This window comes from Mya arenaria, chromosome 12, assembly GCF_026914265.1.
Source record: "Mya arenaria isolate MELC-2E11 chromosome 12, ASM2691426v1".
Lineage (NCBI taxonomy): Eukaryota > Metazoa > Mollusca > Bivalvia > Myida > Myidae > Mya > Mya arenaria.
Window position 1 is genome coordinate 47,596,854 of NC_069133.1, and position 16,254 is coordinate 47,613,107.

Below are 16,254 nucleotides of genomic sequence, written 5' to 3' on the forward strand. Positions count from 1 at the left end.
TACAGTAATAACCAAAATCAATTTAAACAAGACCACAATTGTTTTATCCTTTTTCACACAACCGCCAAATGATACTGTTAACAATGCCGGCTTAATGTATAACAAAATCTGCATGGACAATTTCCATATAACACAAATCTCTGCTAGGTCACATTCAACCCCTTCAAGGATATGTTACGACAATGCCCTTCTACCCTTCAAAAAATCTCTTGGAAGGTAAAATCTTGAGATTTTCTTGTAGCCTTTCATGTATAAAAACTCTCGAGAATCATCTTCTTGCATGTTTTCCCACATCTCTCCTCAGAAGCTGCTGTGATGATCCCTGCCTGCCAAAACGTTCTCTCCATCTTACATCTTACTTTCTCAGACTACCCCTAACTGTTAGATGTCAAAGCTACCGTATTTCTCAATCTATCCACAACCATCCACAAATAGCTTACATATATAAAATCTGGCATAAAGTCTTCCATTACTGTCTGCTATCTATGCCACCTCCTGAAATACAGAAAATGCGCACATGGTCTCCTCCCAGCATAATCCCCTTGTATGAACCCAAAATATTTCTGTCAATCAATCCCCCCTTACTCTCCTCACACCTTCTAGCATAATTTAACATTCCTGAGGTGATGTTTTCATAGTAAATCTCATATTTCTATCTGTGCCCACTCCTGGCATAAGGCACAGTACGGGTGTGGTCCCCACTTTGTACGTTATCCTGGTATGACCCCCACTGACCCTGTAACTGCTGGTTCTCATATGGCGTCCAGTCAAACTGCTGACCCGTAAACATCTCGCCAACATTCGTCCCCTATAAAAGAAAGTAACATAACATGATTAAGTGTTGGTTAAAGTTCATGTTTATACTAATTTATTTTAGCTTAATTGGAAAGACAGCTTTTGCTGATAAGCATCTTTCGCATTTGTCTTCTGCATAGAAACCAGTACTGTTTTCTTTTTGAGGGCTCAAGAGAATGTGCCCCTTGTGGGACTCTATTACACGCCTTCCAACATGTGAGGCTTACATCTCAACAACAAGAGTAGGGTTTTAGCCAGGTATTAAAAAGGACAGGGTGCTGCAGAAGAGGGACAGGGTGCTGAGGAAGAAAAGGGTACACTGTGTCTGGCTGTGAAGAATTTGAACATAATAAATTTTCAACAAAAATGTCCGGAATTGTGTTAAATTCAAATAATTTTAGATTTAATAGACCAAATATGTATAGTTTGTATGTATTTATAATCTTAAAGGTTCTAATAAAATATTTGCGATTAAGTCTTAAGCTTTAATTCTATGAAGCCAAAGGGAGCCAATGCTTGTGACTGTGAAGGCAAAAGGGTGCGATCAAAAAAGGACAGGGGGCAGCACCTTCCCATAACCCTCGTTAAAACCCTACCTGAATCTTTCACTTACTGTGAAATTCACATTTCTGATTGGACCACCATAGCGATTGATGTTTGCTGCTTGGCTTTTTCCATAGAGGTTCACATCATTTTTAGAAAACTGGCCTGGTGGGAGGAAGTGGTCATTGTGAACCATCCCAGGAACAGCGGCAGCATTATTGTTTCTTCCGTAGGCGTTATAATTGGTCCTTGCAGGAGCATGTGTCTGTGCCACCGGTTGGTTGTTTAAGTTCCTGAACTGCAAGGGGTCCAATTGTGGAATAGGCTTTTCAAGTAGATACTTATGCTGGGATTTAATTTGGTCCCTGTCATGGCGAGCGTTATTCTTTACATAGTTGTTGGCGATGTTGATGTTGATTTGGTTGGTGATTGGACCCTGAACGTTCTGATTGCAACTTGGAGGCAACAGGTTGTTGTTGATGCTGTACTTTGATCTGTTGTTGTTGTTGTTGTTCATGTTTGCGTTGCAGTTAAACGTGAAATCTTCACCAGCACGGATGGGTCTCTTGTTGGCATTTCCTGCCCTTTGCTAGAAAGACAATAAAAAGATTAAAACTTTCAGTTTATTGAATTGAATTCACATTGATGATGAAAATAAGCATTTATCATTAACCCAAAATTAATATGAAGTCCTTTTGTTTATTTGAGAACAAAAAACACTTACTTAATAAAGAGAATGTTACAGAAACTGGTATTGCCCCAAAAACATAAACCTAAAAAATCTTCTAGCTGTTAGAGCATTTCATATGACATTGTCTCATCATTTCTGCAGCCTTTGTATTGAACAGCACAGTTATACTGTATTATACTTGGGGTACTATCTTATGTATTAGGTTTTTAAAAGCACAGTATTACTTTAACCTTGTCACATCATTCCTGCAACCTTTGTTTTGAACAGTACGGTATTACTTTAATATTTGAAAAAGGGAACCCAAACCCTGGCCTAAACAAAATATTGATTTTTTTCTGGTTACGGACTGAAAAAATATGGGTTGGTAGAAAGTGTGTTTATTTCTGCAAGGCAAAAAGTACCTTCAAATTATACTAATTCTTCTCTTTTCAGGTCAAATTACCGTTCCAATTTGGGTTATTATATATATAATGGCAAATCCATTTGGTCCCTTTTAAAGCCTCACATTAAACATAAATAAATATTAGTTACTAATGTTGGTCAGGTAACCTTTTTTTAAGCCTAAGATCTGACATAAACATTATCAAACATAAAACTGATGTGCCTGAATGATTCATCGATTAAGGCATGACTTTAAGGAATGTTCCCTCTTTCCAACTTTTTTATACTTGTATTGGATTGTATATGCCGGGCCGGTGTTCTTATAACATCTTCAGTCGTTTCCTAACATAAGTCGTTTCCTAAAATGATTATACTTCAGAGTTTAAATATACCAATAAGGCCTAAAAAAATACATTTGGTTCGGGTTACCCGACTCAACCTATGAAATAGGCGCCAACTCTACCATTTTTATAGTCAGTTTGAAAAATATAAAAAAAATAATAGTTTTTAAGTGTTTTTCAATATGAAGTTTAAAACCTTGAATGTTTTATACAGAAGATTACTTTAACACCATTCTCCAATGATGAAAAAAACATTCTTATAATATATAAAGCCTAATAAACAAAAACTAAAAATAAATTAAAAAGCCAACCTACTATTTTTGAAAAGGATGTAACCCTAACCAAACCTTTGTTTTTTTAGGCCTAAGTGGTTATCTTTACAATACTAGTGTCCAAGTGTCAGAAATACTGCCTTCAAAGAACAATTAAAGAAATTAAGTAGTAGAACGTGCTTCACGGAAGGTTAACATGCCACAGAATTGTCAATAATAAAGAGACTGGTGATGAGGAAGATTGGATATGAATTAAAATGATCCCTGGTGGGCAGTGTTAAAGGAGTTTAAATCGTCTTGGAGGGGGTGTTTTGAAGTTTAAAATGTCTCGATGGGTTTTGTTGGGGTTTTTTCCGTTCATATCATCTTGAGATTTTCATGGGTTCCCAATTTATTTCTAAATATAGATAAGACTCGTTACAGACAATAGTTGTTATTAATAAAGCTAAAGCATACTGATACATAGGCAAAAATAGCTTTCATTTCAGTAACAATAACTTATTATATGTGTCTTTATTATGAAGATCATGAAGATTGGCGGTTTTACCCAATCTTTATGACATACTGCAAACTGGGGCAAAATTTTAAACAGAAAATAAAAGTTAAGTTTCTACCCCCCAGCCTGCAAAAACAAATGGAGATGGCAGTGGCTGTCCGAAGTATATTAAAAGTGTTTAAAATGGTTGGATTGGCTAAAAAAGATTAAAGTTCTGAAAGAAAGTTTTAAAATTACAACATCTATTGAACATCATTTTAGTTTGATAATTTTTTTAACAGAATGTGTATGAAGTCTCTAATTCTTATATACCCTGAAACTTGTTTTTGCTGGTAAATAACCAGGTTTAATAACGTATAACTTTTACATAATTCTATTAAATTGCAGTGGTGGTGGTGGGGTTGCCCGCCCTAATTCTACTTTTGGAGGTGGGAGGTACTAACCCAAATCTATTTGTGGCATAGTTGGGTATCAGCCCTATTTAAATTGTGATGGTGGGGGGGATGAAAACAGAATTATAATTGTCTCAATGGTCCCCCTTTTTTGGAATTCAGTTCTTCTCCCAAGAGCATATTTCCTGGAACAACCCTTACCATATATAGCACATATAGCGATCTTTAATGAAATGAAATGTATCTTCTGCCATATCATTTCCACATCCAACCATAAATGACAAAGATATAAACTGGGAAAATAAACATTATCAGTAAGGCTTATGTAGCATTACATACTTCAGTTCAGTACTTTGCTGTAACCTTGACCTCAATTGTATGGACAAGTGTGTTGCGCTCGTCACGTTTTCATACAATGGTGGTAATTTCTGCCAAATATTTTTAAAACTTGACCTTGCTTGTCAAAAATATGGCCCCGACAAATACTATTATTAGTAAGGCTTATTTAACCAAACATACGAAGTTCCTTAGGTTGTTGTGACCTTGACCTCTAAGATAGGGACATGAAGCTTGTGGAGACAAATCCTCATGCTATGGTGGTCACTTCTGACAAATAATTTTAGAAAACGACCATGAATGAGAAAGATTGGATTGTGATGGACCTCATACAGTGACCTTGAAGGTAGGCACAAAGGTATTTTGAATGACACATCCTCATGCTATGGTGGTCACTTACGCAAAAAAAAAATCTGACTATGAATGAGGAGGATATGGACCAGACAAAAACAGGACTGACCGCAAACAGTGACCTTGACATTTAGGGTAGGGACACAGGTATTCTGGACAACACATTCTCATGCTATGATGGTCACTTCTGCATAATAATTTTACAATCCAATCATGAAGAGAAAGATATGGACCAGTTAAAAACCAGACAACCAATGGAAGGACTGATCGACGTGACCACACTTTGTGAAGGATATGTTTTAAGAATACCGTCTGCAAAATACCTCCCTTGTCCTTACCATGGTGAGAACCCGGCTGGCATTTTCTGGCGGCTTCCGCCCCCATGCTTGCGCTACATGGCTCAGTATCAGGTTTGTCATGCGCCTGTGTGCTGTCATGTCCCAGTGCACGCCATCACCTGTGGAAAATATTTAATGAATCAACAGTATAGCAGTTTGTCAAATATTCTGTATATTATCCCCCATTGCAGAGATAAATACACATACAGCCTTGCTAAATATTGTGACATGAATATTGCCACTGGTAATATGTAAACTGAAGAACAATGCTATGGCTTACTTCTTTCGAGCTTTGGCCAAAGGTTAAGCATTTGCATGATGTTTGTTTGAAAGCCTGAAAAACTAATCACAAAGATAAAGAATACCTGCAATATCAAGACTTAGTAAAGCCAGTAAACACCTCCTCCTTCAAATAAGCCCCGAAGTTAATCCTCCACCCCTACCACAAATAAGCCCAAAAGTTTACCCTCCACCTCTACCCCAAATTAGCCCCAGAGTTAACCCTCCTTCCCTACCCAAAATAAGTCAAGCCGGTTGACCTTACCTGCCCTTCTTTGGAGCTGGTGTCTCAGGTAATAGTGAAGGTCCAGAGTGTTGAAGCCATAAGACAGGGCCAGCTTAAAAGTAAATTTACATGTTGTGATAACTAGATGACAAAGAATAAAAGAATACTATTTTTTTCAGAATAAACTTAATCATAGCAATTAAAAGATCTCGAACTGTCACAAAATATGCCTGTCCTTATTTTAGGACACCTAAGTGGTTGTACATTAAGCCAAGTTCAGAGAGCTGACACTGTAAAGACAGCTTTTGCCAATTAAAGGGTTATAACTCTGGAGTGACTGAGGTGACATGGCTGGTTATCAAACTGGATCACGATATTCTGCCAAACATTCTGATCGAATTTGTTAATGGTTGGAAAAAGGCTTCTAAAAGTTCTTAAGTAATTAATCAGACAAGACCAATTTTAGGTTATAATTACATAGAATAAATTCAAAATAATTTAGGTTTTCGTTTTACTCGGCAGATTTTCTGCATCGCTAACATGAAATGTAATTTGATGCTATCAGCTTTCCTCAGTATTTACACTCTCTTACCCTCCGAGGTGCTATTATTATTTTTATTATTATTATTATTATTATTATTATTATTATTATTATCATCGTCATTATATCATTATTATTATTATCATTATCATTATTATGCATAAAAACACCTACCTTATGTACAAAGAAGTTTGCCTCCAGTATATCAAGGCGGAGACTGCTGTTCATGTACTCCACCTGGGGTATCAGGAATCCGCCCCGCGCCTGCTTAGATATTGGTAACGTCATGTTCCAGATTACCAGGCATGTCTCAGGTAGAGCCTCCTTCATACGTCGGAACAGGGTGGCTAGATTGTCCTTGTAGTGGTCTACTGAGCGGTTTCCATATCTGAATAAAGGTACAATGATTTTTATAGGAGTTCTATTTGAATCAAAGTAAACCAATATCAACTTCCTTCATCTTTCAATACTGAACTCATGTTACACGTTTTCCTGCCTTAAATAAAGCAGGGGTCTTTAGCAGACTTGTGTCACCCCCTCTGAATTTTGTTTGTAAAATCACATTATTCCAAACTTTTTATGTTACCTCTAGCAATTTCATTCCTCTAAGATTCTACATGATCTTTATTTCTTAAAGGCCTCCTCACACATAAGCGAACCCCCCCCCCCCACCGACGTCAACATGCGTGTACTGGTGAATAGGAGTTGAGTTAATTTCATTCCCATTAGTATATGTACGTTGTACATCGTTGATGGCATTCGTATATATGCGTTTGTGAGCTTCGGCTTCGGTTGCGATAAGTCTTGTTCGTCGGAAAATTTTGAACATGTTGAAAAACTTGTGGCGAATAAAAGTTTCGTCTATCATTCGTTAAAATTCGTTTCAATACGTAAACCTTTCGGAATGTCTTCGCATAGCGTTCGTCAACTGTCGTTAAAGTTTGCTCGTTGTCAGGGCGTCATCAGCTTATTTGCATATCAAGCGAACGAGGACGATCCCATGATGAATCTTTGCGATAATTTGCGATTGTGTACAAATGTAGCGAATAATCACGTATTGTAGCTAACTGAATCCCAAATTTCATTACAAATTGAAGTTAATTGTGACAATTGGATGACGTTCAGAAAACGAATGGCAGACGCTTGCATACGAATCATTACGATGGGTAACTACGACATACGAATCAACGCGAACCAATACGCATCCACATTTCTTGCATAGTTTTGAGTATCTCAACAGTTTTGTGTATTCTTGAATTTCATATATAAACAGAGGAGGCTAAATATCAAGATTATTTGTTATTCCTTTGTAAAAAGATCTACAACGACTGACACTGCAGTATGTGGCTGCTATGGCCCACAAAGATGTCTTCCAGCAACAACTTAACATCCACCAGTTCATCAGAGGCTGATTTAGGGGGAAAAGAGGAGCCTGGGCACGTCACATCTGGAGTAGACCATGGCTGCATCCCGAGAGACGGCGCCAATTTGGCATCTACGATCAGCTCATGGTTGAGCTCAGAAGAAAAGATCCTGGAACTTTCAAGAAATTTCTCTGCATGCCAACTGAAATGTATGATGAAATATTTGAGAAGGTCCGCCACCGCCTCTCGAAACAGCACACCTGGTACAGGGAGCCCTTGGCATCAAGTTAGCTGCCACTCTACGCCACCTGGTTTCTGGTACCAAGTACTCTGACATGCAGTACTCCTGGAGGGTCGCTGAGAATACCCTCTCTGAAGTAGTTAGAGAAGTCTGGCATGCTATATGTGAGGAATATGTTGATGAGGTTATGACAGCCCCCTCCACACCTGAAAAATGGAAACCACTGGCTGATGGGTTCCTCAAGAAGTGGAACTTTCCAAGTTCTGTTGCTGCCATTGATGGCAAACACATAGCCATCAGAAAGCCTGCCAGCTCTGGTTCCTTATATTATAATTATAAGGGTTTCTACAGCATACATAATCTTACTGGCCCATACATGCCATATTTTCTGGAGACCATTCAGGGGGATTTGTTCAAAAGTCTGAAAATTCAGGGGGATTTTGGTAGTATTCAGGGGGATTTTTTAGCAGATCTAATTCAGCAAAATTTCAAAGTATTTTAAGACGCAAGTACGAAAAAAAAAAAACTGCCATAATTTTGAAAGGCTCCTGAGGGGATTATGTCCAGAATTTAAGGGGATTTTGGTCACATACCAGGGGATTTTCATCATCGCCATGTAGCATTACGGGCATGACACACATGCCAATTCACCTTGTTTACCCCTTTTTCCAGCACTTCATCTATATTTTTATGAGACACAACCATATTGCATAATAAAATCACTCACTTGCAAAATAGAAACTTCACAGAAAAATATGTTTCAGAGACAATTTAATGGGCTTACCTTCCTCTAAAATTGGATACAAAATCTGCTGCCTATGATCATAAATGATGACTTTCAGACTAATAGAGACACGGACCTATAAAGCATGGATTGGCAACTGCCCCATATCGGTGAAACGATAAGAAATAATAATTTACCCACAATCCTTAGCGCACGCTCGGCAAATATCGAAAAATTCCGCCGAATCTCCGTTCGGTGATTAACGGCGATCTTCGGTTATTTCCGCCAACTCTGCTAATAATGCCTTGTTCGTTATAGATTTAATTATAATTAATAACTGTGATTATAATCAGATTCCATTGGACTATTATCAACTCAAATAAAAGTACCACGCATTTAAGTCAATATTAATTAATGTTTTCCTACATGTATATATTCGGCCGATGTCAAAATTCGCCAGAAATGAAAAATTTACCCAATTCGCTAGACTGCGTTTAATGGATTCGCCTATGTGTGAGGAGGCTTTAAAATTGTACGTTACATTCCTTCATTCTAAACAAGAATCTTAAAGACTATCTTCATGTTGATACAAGATATCAAGACATCAGCATGGATTAGCAGCATTTTTTCATTCATTGACTCACGTTTGAGGACCTGTGAGTTAATTTCTTCAGATCTATATTATTTATCAATGGACAAATAAGTTTATCAATAAAAGAATGTTTTTGGGGCCTCACTTGAGCCTCACAAAATGTGACACAATGTCCACAAGCCAGCAAATAGACCATGTGCTTTTAAAACATTGTTTGTTAAAACGTTACTGTATTCATTAGATCGATATCTCAGCGCTGTTTCCCTTTAAGATACAATATACAATGTTCAAAGGGATTATTTACTTAGATTATTCTAGTCATAATACGTTACCTGCTGATGTCCCAAAGACAGGAATTCATGAGGATCACATCAGGCAGCGGATCCTTGGAAAGGTCTGACAGTATAGATTCCACATAGGAATTGTAGCATCTCGTCACAAAGTAGAACCTGTAACATATGATCAGAGAGCAGTTTCAGTAAATAATATTTACACCTCAACTTCCATTCCTAAAATAAACTGCCTTTCGACAATTGCGTTTATCAATCGATGAACGCAACATCTTCGGATATGTTTGGACTGCAATTCATTGCATAACGATAAACATGAAATCTATTGATCTTGTTATTGTTTGTATTGTGCCAGCAGATCCCGTAAAATATAAATCAACATTTTAGAAAATGTTAATTTATTATATTTTAAATGTATTGTTGCCATAAATGTATCAATTTTATGTTTAAAAGTGATTTCAAGTCGTTGATCAAATGTTTCCGGTTGCAGTCGGGTTGTTCTATTTACAGAATGGGTAAGAAAGGAATACTGAAAGGTTTTCTTAAATGAAATGAATAAAAAAAATTAACAATTCTTGAATAAACTATTGGTGTAAATATAAGGAATGAATTGCCGGGTTGATGTTATTATCGGGGATATGAACGCAATAGGGCTGGTCAAAGTATGTGTGGAGTCCTTCTGCCCTTTTGCACAATTTGCAAAATGATAAACTTAAATTCACTTCTCTTCAACGTAGTGCATGTCTTTCCAGGGCTATCTTTCAAATGATTTTGTGACCAAAATTCAATCCAAATGTGTGAAAAAAATTCCAATTTGGTGTCAAAATTCCTGATATCTTGATATTAAGGGTCCTTTTGTATCAAAATCAGACATAAGGTGTAAGCCAAGATAAAAGTATTTTTGGCTTTCAATGTGCTGTTACTAGAATCAAGTTATTACTAATTTTTTATGTGATTGTCTGTATGACAACAATTACCTCACACTTTTTTTATTTTATAATAAGATTTTTTTGTGTTTTTTAGAAATTTCCTTTTTCAGGCAAACTTCCCCTAACAGCTGAGAGACAGCTGATCTATCAATGACAGTGTGTTTAAGCCCAACCATTACCAAATCTTTACCTTTTTCTTACAGACAAACTTATGCAGCAGGAGCACTAAAGTCGTTTTGTTTATGACTACACACATGACTAAAGTTGTTTTGTTTATGACTACATACATGACTAAAGTTGTTTAGTTTATGACTACACACATGACATCAAGTCTATGACAACTTACCTTGGTATACTTTGATTCATTTTCTTGAAAAAGAGAACAGATAAGCTGATACAAGTACATGTATTACCTGATAAGGTGGAAATCCGTCTGGTACTGGCGGACCTCTCTATACCCAACACCATTGGTCATCTTGCCATACTGACCACCTTCAATCAGCTTGTCACCGGAGAAGGTAATCTCTCCCTGTGGGGTTGGAAGATAATTAAACAAGTTTTTTTCCACAATTCTGGGAAAGAGGACAAAGACTTTTGGATTGGATAAATGCAAAGTTAAGAATTTTGACATAATTTTGGTTTGTTCCATGAACAATTCTCAAAGATTTGAGGTCTGATTTTGAGCCAAAGTAATTTATTATAAATAAAACATATAAAAAGACATATTGTGAATTTTCTTTATACTTGTTAAAAAAGTATGCTTTGGCATCTGAAATGCGACCAAATTTAATTTTAAAAAAACACACCAGTTGATTTAAACATATAATTCCTGCAAAGATTTGCAAATCAGTTTCTTAATACCAGACCATTATATACCCAATACTTGATATGTATGACGTTTCATAATGACAAACTGTCAGAAATCTTGCAGAAATTAGGCAAGCCTTCGTCTGTTGTCTTTTTACAATTGAAAATAATTAGTAAAGCCTGTGTATTGTCTCTGGCAACATGTTTACACGTTCATTTTGATATTTTAAAAGTTATGAGCTATGGTCAAGCTTAAAGAGTTTGCATGCCGACGCCACCAAGGCTAAAACAATTCAAAATACCCTGCATTTTTTCTTTGAAAAACAGACAAGCTTAAAACAATCATATAATTATTCATCCCTATGATCTCGGAATACCTTGCTTCGTAGTTGGCCATCGCTCAGATACTTGTTTCGTTGAAGCAAGAGCACCAGATCCTTGTACACAGCCCTCTGGACTAAAAGCAATTTTGAGTAAAAATATATATTTGATGCATTCATGACGTGATTATAATCTATAGAATACATGTTAAAGCTCTGGTGCAGAATGTCAAATGTTCAAATAAATATCAAAAGTAAGATAATAGAGAATAGTCAAAATAACACCAATTGTTAAGAACTTTGTTAAAGTTGATGTGATAAATGACATTATCATTAACATACACTTTAAATATGATTATGTGTTGTACATACATAATAATTATAATTATATGTGTGCAACACATAATCATATTTATAGTGTACGTTAATGAATATAAAAATAAACATTAAGTAAAGCTGAAATAGCTGTCTCAAATTTTGTTAGAAATACAGCACGTCACAAGTGTGTCCATTAAACTTTCAGAGAAGTAACAATTTGAAAGTTGAAAATGATGACATGAACAACATTGTTAACGTTAACAAATATGCCCATTTTAAGTTTATGACACATAGGCACATACTTGAATCACCAATGATGACAATAAAGCGATTATCCAGCAGAGTGGTTATATCTTCCTGCAGGAATATCTCTGACATGGTGCTGAATGCTTGTTAACTGTTCTCTATTCCGCATTCCTGAAATAACAGGGAAATTCAAGAATTAATACCCCTCCGCTGAAACATGTATAGTCAAAGAACCAAGCAGTTGATGACTGCAATGTAAGCAAACCTCTACCAATGTATTCAAAACAAAGCAGGGATCAAACAATTTATCATCATCTTTATATTTAACATCACCTTTATAATATCATATTGTAATTTGCAAAGGTAACAGCTGAAGTAAACACAGGTCAAAGCAAGCTGATCCATTTTAATGGGCTGTCCGGTTAGCGCAGTGGTTAGCGCACTCGCTTCTCACCAAGGTGACCCCGGTTCGATTACCGGCTGGGCACATGTGAGTTTGGTTAGCGGTCACCAAGCCAGACAAGTGGGTTTTCTTCGGGTACTCCATTTCTCCCCACAACACAAGACCACACTCTTGCGCAACATCGTGCCAACGAGAGTGATAAATATAAGTTGTAATGGCTTGTTTTACAATCATTGTAAAATTAATGAAAGTTTAAACTAAAGCAAGCTTGATCAGGTAATATAAGTCAGCAAAGTGGCACGGGGTCTCTATGCAGCCATAATTTGTCATATTCTTAACCTTTATAACTAATCTAACACATAATCCACTCTTCTCTATCTTGTTATCGTTCCAGTGTAACTGTAAACAATGTATATTGATTATCTTGTGAGAAGTAATATATTAATATACATGTAATATCAACTTAAACGTTTTACTCCTTTGCCATAATGTTCAACTTCTTAACCTTTAATCTCCATTGCCTAAGATGAGCAGCTTGTCTGAACATTTACAACAACAGCATACAATTTCTTTCCACTCATACAAAATAGCCAACAGTAGAAAACTCACTAATCAAACTCATTCATACCAGCCCCTAGGGTAACTAACTATTGTCTTTACCTGCAGACCTGAAGGTACATCCCATAGGAATCTAATTAAAACCTTTATGTTATATGCTTTGATCAAGGTTAGGATACTTGAATACCATGTTACCATTCAATTAACTATAGTAGATACATGCAGTATGCCCAGTAGTAATTAAGAACAAGTGTAGCAGGTGTCTGTAACTTATATATAACATCTCAAAGACTATAATTTACCCACTAGACCACAACAATCTATAATAATAACTGTCTATGATTTGCACAAGTGGCATTGCAGACAGTTGCCTAAGCTTTTCATATATTGCTTAATTCAAATTAATTGAAAAAAAATATTTTAAATATTAATAAACAATTATGATATTAAGAGCTGTTATATAACTCTGGGACTAAAGCACCAAATAGAGTTCAAGTGGTAACTCATTTGTGCTCCTTTCCAGACACACTATTCATGCAAAGTTCTACAGTTTGAGGAATAAATGATCCAAGGATACATGCACATTGAGCAAAAAATGATGTTCATATCAAGTCAAGGTCACTATCATTTTGTCCTTGACTTATTGACATCAAAATCAACAGGGTTCATCTACTGCTCATGATCAATAACCCTTTTGAGGACCATAGGATTAAAAGATCTGGAAAATAAACTTTAAACTACAGCCATTTTTTTTAAATTAAAGCTGCACTCTCATAGATTGAACGTTTAGACAACTTTTTTTTATTTTTTGTCTTGGAACGAGCCAATTTATGCGAAAATGCATGTAAACCAGTCATATTGGACTGCTGACAAAAAATTAGAAAGCAAATTCTTAAATTTAAGTTAAAAAAATTGATGTTTTATGCATTTTTCTTAAACTGTTGTTAATGCCTTGACCTCAGTTCTCCAGATAACCCCTATCAAGTTTAAGGACTGTAGGAAAAAATGTAATTGAAATATTGTCTGGAAGATTAATCTTATTTAATTTGTTTCTATTCTACCTGACTTTGGTTCTTAAGACTCCATCTATACTAGTCATGATCAATAATCCCTATCAAGTTTGAGGACTTTAGGAACAAACTTCATTGAAATATTTAGGGGGTAACCATATTTTTTTTTCTTATTGCACCTGACCTCAAAATCAAAAGGGCTCATCTACTGGTCAAGATGAGTAATTGATTATATGATTCCTTAGCTTAAGAACTGTACATATATGACCGGTAGTCATTCTAAAATGCCGTCCAGGCTTCTTATATTAATGATGTTTAGCCTTGACCATAATGTTTTATGGGTTAAAGCTGCACTCTCACAGATTTACCGTTTTGACAACATTTTTATTTTTATGTCTTTGAATGAGCCAATTTTTTGCATTAAGATCTGCAAACAAGTGATATAACACTGCTGACAAAAAAAGCAGATCGCTCATTCTAACACAAAAAATAAAAAAGTTGTCAAAGCGGTTAATCTGTGAGATTGCAGCTTAAAACCGTTACTTAGGGTTTAAGAAAAATGCATAAAACATCAAGTTTTGAACTTAAATATAAATATATGCGATCTAATTTTTGTCAGCAGTCTTATACTACTGGTTTCCAAACGTTCAAAATGTTCGATCTGTGAGAGTGCAGCTTTAGTTTACGTCATTAACAAGTGATTGACCTTTGACCCCAAAGTTATTTACGTCTAATGACAACGGCCACCACGAAAAGGCCTAATCATATTTAAGAAATTCGTCTAAAGTACGTCAGCAATTTATGACAGCCAACACTTTTTATCAACTTTTTATGCGATGGAGAAGGGGTCCTGGAGAAGGATTCGGAAATGAGTTACGTACTTGCTCCTTTTAAGAAACAGGGTTTGTTTACAATGCAAAAATATGATTATAGTGACAACAAAATACAGATATAAATAAAACGTTATTAATTGAGTTGATGAAAACGTTTTTGCTAATATAAGTTTATTCTTGTATTCTTTTAAAGTCCTAGCCTACCAACAGTACTATATTTTCAGATCCGATTTTCCCGCAAGATTTGACATATTATAATCGATTAATGATCAAATCAAAACGGCACGGGGATTAGATTATTGTAAATATTTTGTAACGAAAGAAAAGGGACAGTAAATTTGGGGGCGAATTCTAGCTACAATAATGAGCGACCAGGGATACTTTTTTATTATTTTGACATTTCTTATGTATCCCTGTAACGCTACAACTCTCTACCATTTAACACCGGGCGAAATAATATATAGTAATGTTATGCATCGATGTTAAATAATAATGACAAAATTGTTCAATACATACGCGACAGTGATCTAAACTGGATTGAATTTGTCATTAGAGTCGTTATTTTCACATAAATATATTCTGGGTCACAAATACCGTTCTAAACTATACACAACCTGTCAGATTTTCCCCAGATTTACAGATATCGGGATACTTGATAAACAAACGACACATGTAAGTGTTTTATGATATCTGAACATGTTATTTGGCATAATGAGATGAATAACTATGTGTTTAATAGTAGACAATAGTATTTTCGTAGAAATTTAAATTTATAACAAAGATAATTTCAAAATTGTGGCCACGAGGAATCTCTGCGCAGGGACCGTTCGCTACTTTTTGCTGGGATGGTGGACGTCACGAGTCTGCCATAGTAAAGAAATCGTCAAAAGACTCATTGACGGCAATTTAGGTGGACTAGGGCGAATTCCAGCTCCGATGACCCCAGGTGGGGGTGGGGGGAATGAATTTTCACTGTATTAACGCGCACAGTTTAGAGTTATCCATGGTTTGTAACCCGATTTGTATCATACATGTAGATATATAAACATGTGCATTTGGTTGTCCGATAAGCGCAGTTTGTTAGTGCACTCGTTAGTGCATTCGATTCTACTGACACTGTTGAATCATGTTTATCCTATATTTTATCATGTACATGTGTTTGAATATGCTTATTTGTGTTTCAAATGTGCTGATATGTTTTATTGTGAATAATGTTTTTGCCGGAAATTAATAAAAAAATAAATGTAAATTTTAGGCTGTTTTTGTCGGAATTCGGTTTGAAAGGATGCGCATTAAATGGAATGTGACATTAAAACATGAAACATAACATGGCGCTCAATCGAGTAATGCTACTTATTAGCTTGTTATTAGCGGGAATTTGTGGAATGTCTCCCAACTGGTGTCTTCATTGCTGTGCCATATGCATTCAGTATCGAACAATACACTTAAGGAGGTGATATCGTAAGTGTGCTGACATAAATTTAACACCGTGTTCATTGATGGTTACCAAATAATTTCTCAACGGTTACAAATTAAAAAAATTATAGGTCCGTGACAATGGTTGCGAAATTACCAAGATTGAGCGGTTATGAAATGGAAAGGTAACGAAACAACCAGATCCCTTCCAGTTCAGACCG

At 35.9% G+C, this 16,254-nt stretch overlaps 1 protein-coding gene across 1 annotated transcript; it reads right to left on the minus strand.

Annotated features, from left to right (window-relative positions):
* Positions 1-652: 652 nt before the first annotated feature.
* LOC128210744 (PC-esterase domain-containing protein 1A-like) lies at positions 653-12,007 on the minus strand. Its single transcript, XM_052915097.1, has 9 exons — positions 11,870-12,007; positions 11,307-11,386; positions 10,536-10,651; positions 9,236-9,352; positions 6,157-6,370; positions 5,481-5,553; positions 4,937-5,055; positions 1,409-1,927; positions 653-808 (listed from the first exon to the last, which is right to left on the minus strand). The coding sequence occupies exons 1-9, from the start codon at positions 11,943-11,945 to the stop codon at positions 653-655; spliced, it is 1,470 nt and encodes a 489-aa protein (XP_052771057.1). The 5' UTR covers positions 11,946-12,007.
* Positions 12,008-16,254: the final 4,247 nt, after the last annotated feature.

What these genes read in the sequence shown, in the direction of transcription:
- LOC128210744 (XM_052915097.1), bottom strand. Translation starts at nt 11,945, where the DNA reads ATGTCAGAGATATTCCTGCAGGAAGATATAACCACTCTGCTGGATAAT. An exon ending in TGTCATCATTGGTGATTCAA is followed by an intron (nt 11,387 to 11,869) that starts GTATGTGCCTAT and finishes AATTGCTTTTAG; the next exon opens with TCCAGAGGGCTGTGTACAAG. An exon ending in TCAGAAATGTGAATTTCACA is followed by an intron (nt 809 to 1,408) that starts GTAAGTGAAAGA and finishes TTTCTTTTATAG; the next exon opens with GGGACGAATGTTGGCGAGAT.